This window comes from Chrysemys picta, chromosome 2, assembly GCF_011386835.1.
Source record: "Chrysemys picta bellii isolate R12L10 chromosome 2, ASM1138683v2, whole genome shotgun sequence".
NCBI classification, from domain to species: domain Eukaryota; kingdom Metazoa; phylum Chordata; order Testudines; family Emydidae; genus Chrysemys; species Chrysemys picta.
The window spans coordinates 51,275,674-51,294,769 of NC_088792.1; the positions used below are offsets into that span (position 1 = coordinate 51,275,674).

Genomic DNA, 19,096 nt, shown 5'->3' on the forward strand with positions numbered 1-19,096 from the left:
CAGTGGAAGCCGCGATCGGCCGAACCTGCGGACGCGGCAGGTAAACAAACCGGCCCGGACTGCCAGGGGCTTTCCCTGAACAAGCGGCAGACCGGCTTTGAGAAGCACTTCTCTAGAACATATTGAGGTTTAACCTCCTGTTGATTGTATCTAAATCCTATGCACTAATTTTAATGGGAACTACTGTATGTGGTAATACAATTATTTGTGAATAAAAATAATCTCTCTTGCTTGCTTTTAGGAATTCTATTTATGTTTGCATATAAGTGTCATGTCCCAATGGGTTTTTTAGACTTTAAAAGCTCTTTTCATAAAGAAATTGATATTCAAGTCAATCCTGCAAAGAATTAAGCACATGTAAATCTACTAGCTGAATTTCAGCAGAAGCTTTAAGGTGTTGGTTTTGTCTTATAAAAACTCATTTTGTGGTTTACTGGCTATTTGAGAGATTGCTTCTCTCCCTATGCATACTGTCTCAAGCTATCAACCCTCTATTTAAAATATGAGAAAGCAGAAAACAGGGTTTTTCTCAGGGTGGGCTCCTTGACTTTAGAATTTACTTTTCATTGGGCTGCTCTACACTGGAGCGGGGGTGGGGGGGATATCGATCTAACATATGCAATTTCAGCTACGTGAATAGCGTAGCTGAAGTCGACGTATCTTAGATCGACTTACCTCCCATCCTCACGGCGCGGGATTGATGGCTGCGTCTCCCCCTGTCGACTTCGCTTCCACCCTTGCCCTGGTGGAGTTCCAGAGTCGACGGGGAGTGCGTTCGGGGATCAATTTATCACGTCTAGACAAGACACGATAAATCAATCCCCGATAGATGGACGGCAGGTAGCGAAGACGTACCCATTGTCCCATCAGAGCCTGGATTTGGTGACTTTCAGGACATCCCACATCTATCTGTTTCTTGGAGGGGTGGGGGGGACAAGACATTGATAGAAAAATGCACAGATAAGATCTAGTTCATTCTAGGATTGGGAGTATTTTTAGATTTTTTTTTCTATCTGTTTGACTTTTTTTTATGATTATTATTACTGTTTGTGTCCTTAACTCTTGTAATATGCAAACTTGTTAGGAGCAGTTGGGGAAAAATGTAAATAAAAGGGGATGTGTGTCTCTACACACACTACTTTTTTGCCTTTCGAATATCCTCTTTTATGTTTATATAAAATGCTTCCACTTCTGTATTCCTTTATATACAAAGGAATAAATATTGGTTCTAATCTTGCTGCTCTTAGTCACCCAGAACGCTAGTTCAAGTAATGGGAGTTCTGCATGAATGAGGGTTCTAGAATCAGGCCCTGGGTTTGCCATTTGACTTCTTTTTCACACTCCCCTATATGTCCCTTACTTAGCTTAGAAAAACTTAATGTTACTTTCTTTCTTGACAGCATATTGCCTTCAGGAAATGGCCTCTTCTAAATCTTTGTTGAATCTTCTAACCTTCACATTTGGATCAACAATAGGATTTTTCACATGTTACATGCTATTTAGCATAGTGTTGGAAAAACAGGTTGAGATCCAACCTAATATTCTTCACAATGATCCCCATGGTGAACACTCAGAAGAAACTGGAAGTGATCAGCTGGAAGGACAAATGAACTTCAATGCTGATGCTGGGCAGCATCAAGGTATTTTTTTGTTTTGTACAATGTAAAAGGAGAGGGAACATTATGTTCCAATTTGACATTTTTCTTTCTTCATTGCTAGGTATTTATACACAAGTTTTTCTTATTACATGTGCACACACAATATAAAATCACGTAGGTTTCCCCTCCTAAAGCATTGAATGATTGTTTTTTCTTTACTAACTTGCATTTTCTAATAAGTGTGATTTTTTCAGAGAGCACAATACTTTTCAACAGTTGCATCCAGACTTGGAAATGGAGGTAGCGGTTTAAAGTTTGGCTCCTGGAGCTTCTTAAGTGGTAAACTACAACCGAGATTTTTTTCTGCTCATTTGACACAATCACAGTACTTCATAGGCAGCTAGATTGCTTTTTAGTTTTACTTAAGCTAATTTAGCAGCATCTATAATTTGTGATTAAGCTTTTCAAATAAAAGTGAAACTTTAAAAGTAGCCCACTATTCTTTAAACCTGATCAGTCAAGCGGTCTACATTTTGGGAGGGGAAAAATGCTATAGACATTGGTTGTCTGAAGCATGTAGTATATAACATCATTATATAAATAAAGTTCTGTGTAAGTTCAGAGTGTTTCACAAACATTAACTAAACCACCTCAGCCCTGTGAGGCAGATAAATACCTATTTTTGAGGTATTAAAACTGATGCATAGAAAAGTTAAATGACTTGCTCAAGGTGTACAGATCTGTGACAGAAAAGAAAATAGAGCTAAAGATTCCTAGCTTTTAGCCCTTTGCTCTACCTACTAGATCTTCAAGGGGAGGTTGTCGTCCCCCTCCCCCCTTCCCCGTTTCATTTTAACACAGGCAACTTATATAATGGCGTGAGGCTGGGGTGGTCTGACTTTCATCAGGGAATTAAATGACTTAATCTCATAACCAAAAAATACATACCAGCCAATTGGTGATGAAAAGGATAATTGGCAATCCAAAGCCATATTCATTCAGAAACAAATTAATTCTACTCTACTTTAATTTTGTTGTTCTCAGGCACTCAAAACAAATAACCATATTTATTTGCAATTCCATGCACTTTTTTTCTTACAGTGGATATATTTTGTCAGAATGATTAACTGTAACATTTAGAGCCTAAATCTTGTCTGCAATGGGACTACTTATGTAAGTAAGCTACTTACTTATGTTAGGGTTTGCAGAGCCAGGCCACTAATGAGTAACTTAAAACTAAATATATTTAAACTGCAAAACACGTACAAACCTGTTTGTTCTCTGAAATGTACACACTATTATAGTAAATTATTGTAAGGAAAATTGGCCTGATCTTGTATAAAGGTAAACAAACATTTTTAGGTCCCCATCCTGCACTCTGATCTGAACCTGAATCTCATAGACTTACATGTAGTCTTTTGAAGGCAGTGGGGACACTATGGGCATGTCTGCACTACAGAATTATGTAGCCTAAATTACATCATCATTCAGCTGCTGCAGTAATTAAATTGATTTTGCGTGTCCACATTAAGCTCCTTGTGTCAGTGTTGCGTGTCCTCAACAGGAGTTCTTGTACCGATTGTACTGTCAGTGTGAGTCATTGTGGGATGGCCTCTGAAAGCTAGTAACAGTTGATGAAAGCAACACTGCGTCTACCCTGACACTGCATTGACCTAATTACATTGATTTTATGCCTCTCGTGGAGGTAGAGTTATTAAGTCGGCATAGAGGGGCAGTGTAGACACTTACATAGTTAGGTCAACGTAAGCTGGCTTGAGTTGAACTAATTGTAGTGTAGACCATGCCTAGGTAGGCACAGGGGTGCATCTACTTGGGTCCAGTTGCAGTATTGGTGCATGAGTTTTTAAACCTGAAACCTATTTAAACCTTAAATAGGTGTAGACTTTTTTATCTGATTAAGTTGTCAGTTGTATCTGGAAATGAAAAGTATTTCAGATACAGCAATAACGATTTTTATCACAGTATTGCAGAACCTATTTCTTGTCTCCTTTCAGTAAATAAAGATTTAATTTGGTTTCTGGTGACAAGTTGCCTTTTCTGGCTTACTTGCTGCTTTTAACTTGAAAACCAGTTTCCATAGTTGGTGACAGTTATTTTAAAATAAATTTGTAATTATTAACATTTTAGGTATTAAAACTAAACATTTAAAAAAAATCTAATTTGCTCTTCACCATAAATATTGTTTTACTTAGCATGGACTGTTAAAAAAAAAAATAGACTGACTGGCTTCAAATTTTTACATTTAGTCAGTTTTTTAAAAGGTTTTCATTAGCTTCGTAAGTCTACCAGAGAATTCTTTTAAATAAAATTGAGTTGAATTTTTTAAAATTCATGTAAGGTTTTGTAAAACCATGTTTGGTTTTTTTGTGAGAAGATCTTAATAGTATCCCTTTTACTTCTTTTGTAAAACTAAGTATTTGAAAATAATTTTAAATTTTTTCATTCCTGAATTTAATTTTGGTCTTGCTGACTGAAGAAAATAAAAGACAAATGTTGGTCACCAAATTTCAGGTAATGTAAATTGGGCTGTACATGACTTGTCTTATATTAAATATGACAGAAAAAAGTTGTCCAAAACAGAAGCCTCATCTGATGCGCATCTATACTGGACTTCTTCCCATTCATCTCTCTGCACTTTCTTAATGGCTAACAACTTATTTTTTCTTAAGCATTGCTGAATCTTTTATATTGTACTTTTCCATTTGTGTTACTATTTAGTGTGTTTGCTAACGTATCATGGAATTTCTCCCCCCCCCCCTTTCCCCCTTTAGATGAGAACAAAAATATTGCAGAAGGACTGTATCAGAAGGTGAAAATACTTTGTTGGGTAATGACTGGGCCTCAGAATCTAGAGAAAAAAGCCAAGCATGTTAAGGCAACTTGGGCCCAGCGTTGCAATAAAATACTATTTATGAGCTCTGAGGAGAATAAAGACTTTCCAGCTGTGGGACTAGAAACCAAAGAAGGCAGGGACCAACTGTACTGGAAAACTATTAAAGCCTTCCAGTATGTACATGACCATTATATTGACGATGCTGATTGGTTTATGAAAGCAGATGATGACACATATGTTATACTGGACAACTTGAGATGGCTTCTTTCAAAATACAATCCCGAACAACCAATATACTTTGGAAGAAGGTTTAAGCCTTATGTGAAACAGGGCTACATGAGTGGAGGAGCAGGATATGTACTGAGCAAAGAAGCTCTAAGGAGATTTGTTAATGCATTTAAAACCAACAAATGTTCTCATAGCTCTTCTATTGAAGACCTAGCACTCGGAAAATGCATGGAGAATATTAATGTAGAAGCTGGAGATTCAAGGGACACAAGTGGTAAAGAAACTTTTCATCCCTTTGTGCCAGAACATCACTTAATCAGAGGATATCTACCTAGAACATTTTGGTACTGGAATTATAATTATTATCCTCCGATAGAGGTAAGGTTTTTTTTTTGTTTTTTGTTTTTTAAAGAAAGGCTGTGTTCATTGTATGAAGTACGTTTCTGAAGTTAGCCTATAATCACTGTATATATAAAAAGATATTTAACTGTCCATTATTAAAATGTTCTGGGAAAATAAAATGATTTTGTTGTGGGTGCCTTAGACAGATTTAAGGGTGGAATCATTATATATTCCATTTATAAATTAAAACTTGAAAGCAAGTACCATACCTAGTGTTCCATGAGAATAAGTTAATCTGAAATTACTTTTACTGTTCTAATGTTGTAAAAGATGGACTGGATGCTCCAGTGGGTCTCTTCTATATAACTCTTGTGCTGTATGGAGAACTGGTTTATCACAGGATGTTGGCTTCTTCTTGTTTCCTGTTGCTAAATCACATTAAAAGGCAGCTAAAATACGTAAATATTGTTCCCAATGTTATCTTTCCATGTCGACAATTACTGTAGTTGCAACTTATTATGCAATCATAATGGGAAGGAATATGTGGTCCATGAGAAAATTTAAGGTGTGGTCCATGCTAGTTTGAGAATCCCTACAATGAATTTCCTTTTGTAATTTTAGAGGATACTATTTGCCTGTCAAAGTTGAGGGGAACATGAGAAGTTTGCAGTGAGTGCAAGTGGTGGAATTTGGCTTTTTAGCACCTCTTTTATTAAATTGCAATAACTGATTGATATTTTTTTTTTTGTTAAAATCAAATTCTACCAATTTAAAACTGAATGTGAGGTCCTTATTGTTGACCCGATTTGCAGAGACATGGAGACCTGTATCTCTCATTCTAATCAATGAGAGCTATAGTTCTTGAAAGTAATGAGGGCTGAAGGTACTCATATCAGAAAATCTGGTTTGTGTGTAATCTCTGCAAGAGCCTTATTAACAACCTAAAGGTAAGGTACACAGGACTGAAAAGGACCTCCTGTCACTGAGTCCATGCTATCACAGGCAACCCATCATATAACCTTGTTCATAAATTTATCAAGTTCCATCTTAAAACTAGTTAGATTTGTAAATCTAACAGCAGTGGTAACTTTATCTGTAAATGGAGTGGGAATTACACTAACACTGGGTGCTTTTGAAACAGTTCCTCTTGAAGTCAGTGGTGAAACTCCCATTTCATTTGAGAGCAGAATTAGGCCATCACGGAATATTTTTGAAATCCCACCTGTCTCATAACACCACCAAACCATTCTTGGTGTGTTCAAATGTAGCATGGTTGTGATAATCAAGTGATAAAATGTGCCATTTAGTAAATAGAAGAAATCTTCTGTCCCACTTTTAAGAGACTGTCTTGATAGTACTTTTAGAGTAATATAATAGGACAGTAAAGATGAGATGCAAAAAATAACACTGGAACTTGCATTGTCCTGTCTTATTCCAAGAAGCAAATATTTAAAAAAGAGATGGTGGGTATGTTGTTCAAAGCTCAGTACAGTACTGTAGCCTCAGCTGATTTAGTCCCCATCCTTGATTAAGAAGGACCCTTTCAATTATTTAAACACAGTTGCCCCCTAAACTGGTTTTGAACATCTCTAGTTGGTGTGTATAGGTCCAAACTGTGTGTCTAAGAATTGTGTTTAAAAAACGATATTCAGAAACATACTTGCAACTAGTTTTGATAGTGAAATATATAAAATACGTACACATAATTACATTTAAGTCAATGGAATGGTCTCGCAGTGGAAATTGTGGAAGCAAGTTGCTTGGCATATAAAAGTTAACTTTTTTAATGTGAGTGTTTACTCCGGTTTTAGTCATCTTTAATTTTTCTATATCTGCATATTTTTAGTTAAATGTCAGGTACCTATAGTGTTGAGGGTGAGGGAAATATCTTTATAGACATTGTAATTCAGGGGTTTTCAACCTTTTTTTTCATTTGTGAACCTCTAAAAAAAATTTTGAATGGAGGTGCGGACTCCTTTGGAAATCTTAGACATAGTCTGTGGAGTCAAAAAACACTGTTGTAAGTTAATATCCTTTTTTCTCTTGATAAATCTGGAAGAGAATTTCATGCATGAAACTGCAATTAAAGGAGCATCCACTGATATCTGCCAAAATAGTTCTGCGTCCTTTGCCAGTCCTGCTGAATGTCTCAGCTGGGTGTAGAAACTAGATCTGTTACCTTCAGCTTTGTGATTACTCATGTATTCATTTCTAATGAGTAAGGCTACGATTTAATCATGGGTATTTTTTAGTAAAAGTTATGGACAGGTCACGGGCAATAAACAAAAAATCATGGCCCATGACCTGTTCATTACTTTTACTAAAAATACCCATGATTGAATCTTGGGGGTGAGTGCGGGGAGCCACGCGGGCCTGCGGCAGCAACTGCTGGGGGAGGCCTGCTGCTGCTGCTCGGGCCACTGCTTGTGGGGGGGGGGCGCTGCCAGGTGCCACCAGGTGCAGCTCCTCCCGCTGCCCTTGGGACCACTGCTCAGGCAGTCCCTGGGGCCGGCTGCCAGCGCAGCAGCCGATACGGCTGGCCCCCTCCAACAGCAACCAGTGTGGCTGCCTGAGCAACAAGCTGCAGCCGGGCCCAGGGCCAGCTGCTTGGGCGGACCTGGGGACAGCCACACTGGCCACTGCAGAAGTCACAGAAGTGCAGGAAGACATGGAATCCATGACTTCCCCAACCTCCATGACAGACACGGATTATGTATAAAACCTAGGTCTCAATTATCAATATTTTAACCATAAAACAGTGAAACTTCTAATAGTATTTTTTGTAAAGAACTGGTTAGCATTTGTAATTAAAGGTGCGGCATGATCTGTAGGAATGATCATATGATTGGTTCTGAGGTTTACTATTAGCCCTGCCACTGGCTCTCACTAGATCTTGGGCAAATTTCTGTGTTTTTCTGCCTCCATTTCTCCATTTTGTAGAATGGACTCTCCTGAGGGGGAGCAGGACTAATTAGTTGTGTGTTTATACACCATTTTAAACTATTGTATACTATAAGGGGAGACTTCTCACAGACACAACGGGGAGTGAGACATCTAACTCTCTCCTGTGTTATTGAAAATCTCTCCCTAAATCACTAAGTGCTAAATTTTATTAGGCTTGAACCTCTGGTTAAAAACTAGTCTTGATAATTTTATTTTGTTTGCTTTAAATGTTCCTCAATTACTGTTAAAGGACCCAGTCTTTCATGCACATCGGAGTTCTGCTTATGAATGATTTGTAGGATTGGCCTAAACTTTGGTGTTTCAGTTGCAAGTGAATGAAAGCAGCCTGAAAAGTGCTTTGGATTGAAAGGTGTCAATAAATTCTATACTTTATTTCTATAAATATCCATATGGAGTGAATATTTTGACATGTTTAGCTTCTTCTTAGTAATAACTAAAATATTTATGTAGTTGCAGCAGTTTCTGAACGGATAGCATATATGATGTATCTTTAAGTATTTACATTCTAAATCAGGAGGGATGGAGATACACCTCTACCCCGATATAACACGATCCGATATAACACGAATTCGGATATAACGTGGTAAAGCAGTGCTCCGGAGGGGGGGAAGGACGGCTTGCTCCGGCGGATCAAAGCAAGTTCGATATAACGCAGTTTCACCTATAACATGGTAAGATTTTTTTGGCTCCCAAGGACAGCGTTATATCGGGGTAGAGGTGTATATAAAAAACACAGGCACACTTTCCTCCTCCCCTCCCCTCCCGCCCCCCCCACACACTTACTTCTAGATGTAATTTCTTTAGAGTGCTTGGCAGTCAGTTCCCTTGTTAAAATACCTGGTCCACGCAGGTAGGAAACCAGTGATTATCGTGTTTTTAGTCTTTTAAAGTCTTCTTTATGGCAACTGTTGCCATGATCGTGGAATAAAAAGGCATGACCGCCACTTAAGTTGCTATTAATGGAATATGGTGTAAATGTGCTAACATTCTTCAACAAACTAAAACAGATAATGTTTAGGATCCAATATTAAAAGATAGTATCTGGAAAACTGTTAGCTGCTTTCCAGGCTGAGTATTACAGTTAAAAAAAAAATAGAATTGCTTTACCATATCTAATCCAATCTCGTCTCCAATGGTGGCCAATTACAGATGCTTCAGCAATGGACAATTATGGAATAACTTACCAATAGGGAAGCTTCTCCCTGACTCCTGGTAGTTGGCTTATGGTCTGAAGCGTGAGGGCTTATAAGGGAAGTAAGTTATAACTAATATAACAGGGTGTTTTTTATCAACTGTATAAATGCTGCCCTTTTTTTGGAAGCCTACTGAGTTCCTGGCTGAAGATTGATGATTTATTTCTTTGCCATTTTCTAATCCATAACAATGCTTTACTTAGTTTAGTTTATTGACTAGGCTCTTCAGAAGGACTTTGTCAAAGACTTTTTGAAAGTCCAAATAATTTTTTTGAAAGTCCACATGTTCTCCTGTATCCATTACTTTGTTGACATATTTAAAGAATTTCCTGACCAGATGTCATGCTTATTTGCCCCTGTCATATTCAGGTAGGTGTACTCGTAGTAGTATTGTATAGCCTAAGGGCTAATCCTGGATCAATACCCCATTGTGCTAGGTGATGTACAAGCACATATCTCTATCATTTCAACCAGTTCATCTGAAAATGAAATTTATGGGCCTCAACAATTTTAGGATCAACCCTAGCACTTTCCTAAAATGAAGAATAATAGATATGAAACTTGCTATATTCCAGTCCTCTAGCATAGTAATTTGATTTTAATCGGAGTTTGCATATTTTGAGCAGTTTAAGCACTTCATTCTTAAGTTGCTTCAAAAATCATAAATGAGTATCTTCCATTCCTGGTGACTCATTACTATTTAATTTATCAGTGTGTCCCAGAACTTTCTCTTTGACAGCTCAATTTTGGACAATGTCATCTTCTATCTGATAAGAGTATCTCTTTTAGGCAGATCGCCAAATCCACCTGGTAAGCACTGATCCAAAGAAAGAATGTAGTTTCTCTTCTGTGTTCTTATCCATGTTAATTATTCCCTTTTATTCTGTTATCCCAATAGACCTACTATTTCTCTCACAGACGTCCTACTTTTAATATACTTAATTCCTTATTTTTGTCTTTTCTTTTTTCATTAGCTGCTCTTCATATTCCCTTTTACGTTTTACATGCTGCAGCTTACTTTCTGCTTGAACTGGTTTTCTATTGTTTGAAGAATACCTGTTTCTTTCAAACTCTAGATCCCTGACATTTAACCATAGTGAAAGGCAGACTGTGTTTCTACTTCCTTATATTTGGCCTCTGTAACCATTACAGTATGCTTACATACTCAGCTCCCATGCTGAGTTTAAAGATAGTAATTTCCTCACATTAGGGTCTCATTAACTAGCTTCGATTCATTTTTTTTAAAATTTCTGTGTCAAGTTTTTCGTGTCACCTTTTTTTTGTGTGCACAGTCTTTCCAGTGAGAGTTTGATTAGTTTGAACTAAGGCTGGTCAAAATGTAGGATGTAATTTGTAGAAACGACAATCCACTTCTTTTCTTCAAAATTTTGAAAATTTAATTGAAATTGCAAATTTGGGGGCGGGGGAATTAAGCAGCTTTAGTTTAAACAGTGTGGTGGAAAAATTAGAGATTTAAGAAATTTGAGGGGTTATCCATTGTTGCTCACTATTTGCGTCCAAGCAGAAATCTATCAGAGTACCTTGCTAGCACCAGGTCTTTAAACAAAGTCCTTTAGCTCTTTTGGCTATTTCTGGCCAGGAGGGAGACTTGCAATTGAATTAGAACATGGGAAACCAAGTTGAAGGTGTCCTGGAGAATAGGTGAGGAAAATTGAAGGTAAGGAAAAGTGGATGGGGAGAAACATGGGTGAAGATTCTGGGAAGCAGAGTCCACACAGATCAGTTACTGCACAACATGTTAGAAATTATACCCTGGTTTGCTCTCTTGTACACCAGACATGCTCTTCGTCATTTAAAAAAAAAAAAGGATATCTCTATCTCCTAGAACTGGAAGGGACCTTGAAAGGTCATCAAGTCCAGCCTCCTGCCTTCACTAGGAGGACCAAGTACTGATTTTGCCCCAGATCCCTAAGTGGCCCCCTCAAGGATTGAACTCACAACCCTGGGTTTAGCAGGCCAATGCTCAAACCACTGAGCTATCCCTCCCCCGATGTTGTCACAGAAACTATCTAAAGCACATCAAGCATTCTTGAAAATCGTTAATTTCCATTTGGAGATGATGATCAAGCAAAATAGTATACCAGGGTCTGGGTATTCTATTCCTGCAAAATTTAGGCTTTGAAATGTGGGAATTATTGATAAAAGTGAATTGTATGATAAAGTGAAGCCACATATATATTATTTACACTTTAGAGAGAATTATTTTTAACATTTTAAGCATATTTTGAAATGTCCTCTGAGTCTTTTGTTTGTTTCCCCCCCCCCCCCATTTTTAGGGTCCTGGATGCTGCTCTGATCTGGCAATTTCATTCCACTATGTTGATTCCACAACTATGTACCAGTTGGAATACTTGATTTATCATCTCCGACCATATGGTTACCTATACAGGTACAATCCTGACTCTCTCAAGAATCTAGAAAAGCAAATCAAAAGCAAAGCAATGGATAATGATGCAGAAAGCTCCTGAAACGGAATCAGACTTCTACTCAATAATAAGATGTGGAACAATGCACTGAAAGAAGTATCATGGAGTGAAAAGCAACTACATCTAGCTCAGACAGGACTCTGGAATTGCTAGTAGTGATTCATTTGAATTTTAAAAGTTCTGTGTTGAGGGTCTTCCTCTGTGACTGCAAACTACAGGTTTCATTGTGCAGTTCTTATTCGTGGGGATAGTGGGACTTTTCACATGTTAGGACTGCAGAATCAGGCCCTAAAGCTTTTATGTGATCTGTGAAATCTGTTGAGGTGGCTTTGTTACAATTTCTTCATGTTTATATTATTGTATTAAAACAAATGGATGGTGGTGAGATTCAAGCACGATTATACAGTATTTTCTAGTCATTATTTTTCTTTTTGCCCCAGTTCCCATTATTTTGGATAAGTACTAATGTTAGAAATCCTGGGCTACATAGGTTCAGCACTTTGAGATGGTGATGATACTGGAGAAATTTGACATGAAGTAACTTGGCTGAAAAGAGAGAGAAAAAAGTCTTCAAAACCACTCCTGCCTTAAAAACAGACTTTAAAATATTTGGTGTAATTAGTAATATTCTGCCTATTTAATGTCGAAATCTGAATTACTTCCCAAATGAAATGAACTTGTTACTCTTGGCCTCATCATAAACGTCCCCCAAGATACTACTATCTGTTCCACAAAACCACCACCCAGTTGGCTTGTGCTAATTGGCGAAAAGCCCAGGAATAGCAAGGCTCTACATCTTGGAGTATGTTGAAGATGTGTGGAAACTTGCATACCTGCCCACTCTATGCCTCTTGGTGTGTACTCCTGGCTTGAATGGGCACAAAATTCATCCAAAAGCTTTTTAATGTACACATGATAGAAATAAACCCCTTATAAGTGCAATTTCCTCCCCTTGTATTCATTCTGTAAGCCAAAAAATGTTTGTGTGATAACACTACAGTCATACAATAAATACTTGTTGTAGACAGCCAGGCGTTTATGATCTAGCGTACAGTAATTTCCAGATTCGCCCAGTGCTACTATTAGTTTATTTCTATTTAATTTACACATTGCTTTACTGGGGAGGAGGAGGGTTCTTTGCTTATGGAAGTGAGCTGGCACCCAAAAAAGTACTATTTTAAATCACAGTGTAGGTTCTCTACTGTGTTCTCTACTATGATTTTTTTGAATGTTCCCTACAAATTCAATTTTATTTGGCTGCAATATGTAGTTCCACCTCTCTCTGAGGGTTTTGTCTGGTTTATAGTGTGGCTTTTTTCTCTGCCTTCAGTTTAAGATTTTCATGTGTCATTTTAAATGCTCTTTATTGTCTGTCTTGTGAATGTGTTGCACAGTTATTCAGGTAAGCCAACCTGAATGCAAGGACCCTTTCAAAAAGTGCATTTATTTCATCCACTATGTGGCTATGGGGAGTAGCTCTATGCCTAATTAGCTAAAAAGGATCCACTTGTTATCTGTGAGACTGACACAGATTATCAATATATTAAAATGCAATCAGAGGTTACACCAACTATAGATTTTTGCTCTTGTGATCAATATAGTATATACATCATTAACCCAATTTTATGTTCTGCCTAGCTTGACACATTGGCTGTCTTTGGTCCTCAGTTTCACAAAAGCCTCTTTATCACTTCTTTGCTGGTTTTCATCTTCATCATATTTGGTGAGTGTGGCCAAAACCTTACTTCCCTTAGCCAGTGTTTTGATGAGGTCATATTACTGGTTGTGAATGGCTTTACTAAAATGGTTACCACTGTTCTCCTGAGGATGTTGCTAGGAGGTTTTGGGAGACTCTGGAGTAGTTTATCTGACTTTGAGAGACACTAAACATTATTTGCCAACAAACATCATGACTGACTTATCTATTTTCTTCTGTTCTGTTTTGTGACATGATGCCAATAACCACAGGATCTCATGAATGTGAAGTAAACATAGCCACGTTTGCTGCTCCTCAGTGTCTGAACATGGGATGTATTTATGTTCCCTAGTACCACTGATGTTACCATATAGTGATTGTTTAATTATTTCATATTTAAATCTAAATATTTTGAGTATTTTTCACTAGCAGGATTGCCTCACACATAGGCTGGAAGGGGTAGGAGCTTTCATGTGTGCTGTGAATTGACCTTTAGAACTCTTTAAAGTTTGAACCTGTTGGATGATTGAAAAGCTGTGCTTTTTATGAGAGACTATGCTGATGCTGGTCCAGAGGAGAATATTTATCATTTGTGTTTCAGCTGAACTGTAGAAGGTGATTAAGCTTAGCAAGGTATTCCCATGTGAGAGTCACTCATTAGACTAACATTAGGTCAGATATGAGATACAGTCAATAGGATTGCTAAATCAATATGCTATAAAAGCACCGACAGCTATAGCGATTAATATATTGTTCAGATTCTTGGCTAAACGATTTTCTTAACAGCTGATGGTGCATTTAATCTACATTTAACAAGTTGATGGTTTTGATTTTAAATTCTGTATACTCGGCCAATGTAAAAGACCTACTGAATTGTAAATCTATAGTTCCTCATTACCCTTCTCTTCCCTCACTCTCCTTCAGCGTCACCCATTGACCTGTAACTTCTCAGCTTGTGGTGTAGGCAGCCAATGTTGTAGTGAATTGGGTAGGCTGTGTCTGAGAAATGCAAATAACCTTCTCCAATAAAGTGTTAGCAAGGATACTTCAGAAAGCGTTTAGTACAGGGGTGGGCAAACTACAGCCTGGGGGCCATATCCAGCCCTTCAGACATTTTAATCCGGCCCTCGAGCTCCTGCTGGGGAGCGGGGTCCGGGGCTTGCCACACTCTGCACATGCTGTGGCTCTGCATGGCTCCCAGAAGCAGCGGCATGTCCCCTCTCCGGCTCCTACGCATACGGGCAGCCAGGAGGCTCCACATGCTGCCCCTGCCCCAAGCGCCACCCCTGCAGCTCCCATTGGCTGGGAACCGCTGCCAATAGGTGCTGCAGGGGCGGTGCCTGCGGACGGGGAAGCGTGCAGAGCCACCTGGCCGGGCCTCCATGTAGGAGCCGGAGGAGGGGACATGCTGCTACTTCCGGGACCTGCTTGAGGTAAGCGCTGCCCGAAGACTGCACCCCGGACTCCTTCCTGCACCCCAACCCCCTGCTCTAGCCCTGATTCCCCTCCTGCCCTCTGAGCCCTTCGGTCCCAGCCCAGAGCACCCTCCTGTACCCCAAACCTCTTATCCCCAGCCCCACCCCAGAGCCCGCACCCCCAGCTGGAGCCCTCATTACCCCCCTGCACCCCAACCCCCTGCCCCAGTCCAGAGCCCCCTCCCATACCCTGAACTCACTTCTGGCCCCACCCCAGAGCCCTCACCCTCTCCTTCACCCCAACTCCCAATTCCATGAGCATTCATGGCCTGCCATACAATTTCCATACTCAGATGTGGCCCTCGGCCCAAAATGTTTGTCCACCCCTGATTTAGTATCTGGCTAAGAAGGCTTCTGTCTCTACCCTTCACCACATATGCCCAGAAAGGAGAACAGGAGGTTTTGCCTTCCAGTATCACTGATTGAGAAGTATTGACTTGACTTTATTGTACATTTTTCTAAAACTGTTGTGTTTTTCTGTCAAACTCCAGTATCATTATGGAAACAAAATGAATTGTATGTAGGGATTATTAACTTGGTTTTTACTTTGATAGCCATTTTACCAGATAGTTTATTAGGTAGCCACGTTTGGAAAACTTTTATGATTGCTTTTAGCAGAGGGGCTTTCAACATTGCAGCCTCCTTGTATAGTGTTCTACACTTGTGAGCCACTGATTTCAGTATCATGTCGTCACTTTAAGAGCAAGCACATAGTAAATTGAGTACTTCTGCCGCCCAGGCAAGCTACTACAAGGAATCCTTCCTTAACTGATGAATTGCTTTTCTATGAATATGCCTTGGAAGTGCAGGGGCACAGGATGCCTTATGCCACAGTGCTTATTACTCTTGATTTTTAATTTTAAAAAAGTCTGACAGAATTCTGTAGCCACAATGTAGTGATTGAAACAATCCAATCATGTAATTCTAATCTAAATTTCTTTAAGAAAATTACTTGGCAGTAAATTTTCTACAATCCCTGGGGTTTATACTGAGAGTCAGACATGGGTTTTGTTCTTTTAATAGGCTTCTTAATATTTTAATTGCTTTGTTTTTCAGTACATTCATTAGACATGCATTAGTTTCCAGAGGTATGACCGTATTCTCAAATTATCCGAAGCTCTTACTTGTGGTCTGGTACTGAATGTTACGTTTTCAGAGGAGTGACTCAATTGAACTTTATTTAATCTGTTCACTCTTTGTTGTTGTTCATTCAGTATAGCAATTTGCACTGTATTTGTCTGCATGAGTGGGTACACTCCCTTGTGATACCTTGTCTGTCCTTTTGCTCAACTTTTCTTTCCCCTTTGATTTTTTTTCCCCCCTGGTCTTTCTGAGAATGCTTCTACAGCTCCATCCAGTGAAGCAGTGTTCAAATAATCTTTTCACAGGTTGCTACTAGCTCTGTTATGCTTTAGTAAGTGAAAGAAAGTTTCAGTGACTGCATTTTAAGACTACTCCCAAAACAGCCAGGAGCCACCCTTTTAGTTTACGTACTCTGATAATCTGGAGAAGGAGGTGGCATCTTGATAACTTAACTACCATTGATAGTAATGATTTGGGTGTGCACGCACCATGATGAGAATGGGACAAAGAGTCCTGTGGCACCTTATAGTCTAACAGAAGTATTGGAGCATGAGTTTTCGTGGGTGAATGCCCACTTCGTCAGACGTCTGCCCATGAAAGCTTATGCTCCAATACTTCTGTTAGTCTATAAAATGCCACAGGACTCTTAGTCTGGATCTGTAAAAAGCGACAAACACGGCTACCCCTCTGATACTTTACATGATGAGAATAGTCACCTTAGTATAGGACTAGGAAATTAACCTTTCCAATTTTTACTGTGGCAAGAAAAAATTTGTGTGAACCCCAGCAGATGTAGCAGCTCTTCATCTTACTGTGTGTTGTGTTTAAAATACTCTGCTAAATGAACTGCAGCTATTTGTGTGAAAAAATAGTTGAAGGAAGACACATGTTGCTGCTGAGCAGTCTATTCCATTAAAATCAGTGAATGGTCTGGAATTTGAGACAAGAAAATAGTTTCAGTTGTGGTAGACAATGGTTGGTGACTTATGTGTTTTGAAGTGATCACCATAAACAAAAGTTTATTTTTAAATAACTTCTTTGAAGTGCCTATGACCATTTTTTAGTAATGAATTTAAAGTGATAACTGCACAAATAAAATAATTGATCACACATAAAGCTTGTCTCTTGTGTTCCTTTACTCATTCAATACAGGTGACCTTGATAGACGCACAACTCTGCTTACCTAAAAAGAACAGGGGTACTTGTGGCACCTTAGAGACTAACAAATTTATTAGAGCATAAGCGTTCGTGGACTACAGCCCACTTCTTCGGATGCATATAGAATGGAACATATATTGAGGAGATATATATATACACACATACAGAGAGCATGAACAGGTGGGAGTTATCTTACCAACTCTGAGAAGCCAATTAAGTAAGAGGAAAAAAAACTTTTGAAGTGATAATCAAGCTAGCCCAGTACAGACAGGTGATAAGAAGTGTGAGAATACTTACAAGGGGAGATAGATTCAATGTTTGTAATGGCTCAGCCATTCCCAGTCCTTATTCAATCCTTTGTTGATTGCAAACTAGACACAACTTTTTATGTTTCAGAGTGTGAAGTTAGGCCCCAGTGTTATAACTGGATCCACACAGGGAGGCCTTTGTTCCTGCAGAGTCCCATTAATTTCAGTGTGATGTGAGTGCAAGGGTCTGTTTTCCATGATTCAGGTTATCGGATCCATATCTAATGCTTATATATAATTACCTCAACATTAGACTAGAACCGTTAGAAAGCAGCCCTTTTTTGTGAAATATCTCACCTTTTTGTTTCCACGTGCTTTTCAATTCTTTCAATGACTATTGTATTTTCGCATAAATACTTAAAATTCATACTTTCTGCTTCAAAAGCTTTGCATTTTTTCATCTGAGAAAATGATCAGTTTAAAGTGACCACTTTTTACTTAGAGCTTCCTACATTCAGCAGACAGCCCACAGAACTCCAGGTTTTTCACTACACTGAATAGCACTGTGACACTGCTGGGCAAGAACAGCTGAGCCAGCACTCAGTGGTTCCAGTCAAACAATGCAGAATGGAGCTGGTTAAACACTATGCCTAATTTGTGGGTGGAGCAGAGCTGGAAGGCTAATTAAGCCATTAGGCAGAGGAAGGAAGTAGAAGGAGGGAAAGCAAGTAGCAGGGAGAGGAGAGAGATGGCTCTTCCCTGCTTGTTGCAGGAGCTGGGTGCTCCGTAGGACTGTTGGAGCAAAGCTGTATATAGTATGAAGGTGGTGGGAACCCACTGTAAATAAACTCCACAAGGTGTTTGACCAGCACAAGGGTCTCTGAGCAGTGTGTGGACCAGAGCAGAGTCAGGAGCCAGAAGGCCCTGCCACAATCTACCATTTTGGAAAACTGAAATGTAAACATCTCCATTTTCAAAGGCCTCACATTTTTTTTGCACACTTTGTACAACAGATTATACTTTAATCCTTTTAAAATGCATCTTATTGCTCAGAACCATTTGTGACCATATGCAAATAAAAGCCCCGATTCTGCAAATATACATAACTTTGCTCAGCAAGTAGTGCCATTGTGGAATTGTGATGCATGATTACTTTGCAACGTCATGAAACTGACAATGTATGCAAAAAGCATGTGCCAAAATGTTTGCCAAATTGGGGCTTGTAGTGGAGTGTTTACTCCTAGCACTGCCAAAATACAGTGCGGTTTCAAATTAGAAAGACTCAGCACACAATATACTGTGAGAACTACAAGCGCTATGTCTTTTATATTTTCCGCATTTGGTTCAACAGGAATAGAGCTGGGCCTGCTGGTATAGCTTTCCATTCTTGGTTAGACAAAGTATAACTTTCATTCCACAGCATAATTTTAGACAGAAATAAAAATGTATTGGTGTGGTCTCTGTGTGCATTTTATTTAAAGTGATCTAAAGCCATAAAAATGTATTTGAGCTTAATTTCAGATGTTCTGTGCTTTAAAATTGCTATATAACTTTCAGTTTCAAACTTTGAACTATATATTTATTATTTTCCATTTAAAATGTTTGTACTCCTATCCAAATATGATCTGACTTTAAAAGTATGCAGCACTCCTTGACTGTAATTTTCCTATCTCTTGCTCTGAAATGGGCATTGCACTCAAGAAATCCAAACTACAATTCCTCTGGATTGGCTTTGAACTATTTAATGGAATAATCTTAATTTATCAAACATTGTATAATACATAGGTAGATATCTTCTCTTTCAAAGTGC

At 38.8% G+C, this 19,096-nt stretch overlaps 1 protein-coding gene across 3 annotated transcripts in view; it reads left to right on the top strand.

Moving 5' to 3' along the window:
- The window catches only part of C1GALT1 (core 1 synthase, glycoprotein-N-acetylgalactosamine 3-beta-galactosyltransferase 1), a 39,792-nt gene extending 22,796 nt beyond the window's left edge, over positions 1-16,996 (top strand). For 2 of the 3 annotated variants that reach the window (XM_065587011.1, XM_065587010.1), the window contains exons 2-4: positions 1,401-1,640; positions 4,391-5,058; positions 11,477-12,657. In XM_065587011.1, coding sequence (XP_065443083.1) covers positions 1,401-1,640; positions 4,391-5,058; positions 11,477-11,668 — 1,100 coding nt within the window. In that variant the 3' untranslated portion in view covers positions 11,669-12,657. Of the gene's footprint in view, positions 1-1,400; positions 1,641-4,390; positions 5,059-8,500; positions 8,658-11,476 lie in introns of all 3 variants that reach the window. The other variant, XR_010599142.1, reaches the window with a different exon arrangement.
- The last annotated feature ends 2,100 nt before the right edge of the window (positions 16,997-19,096 follow it).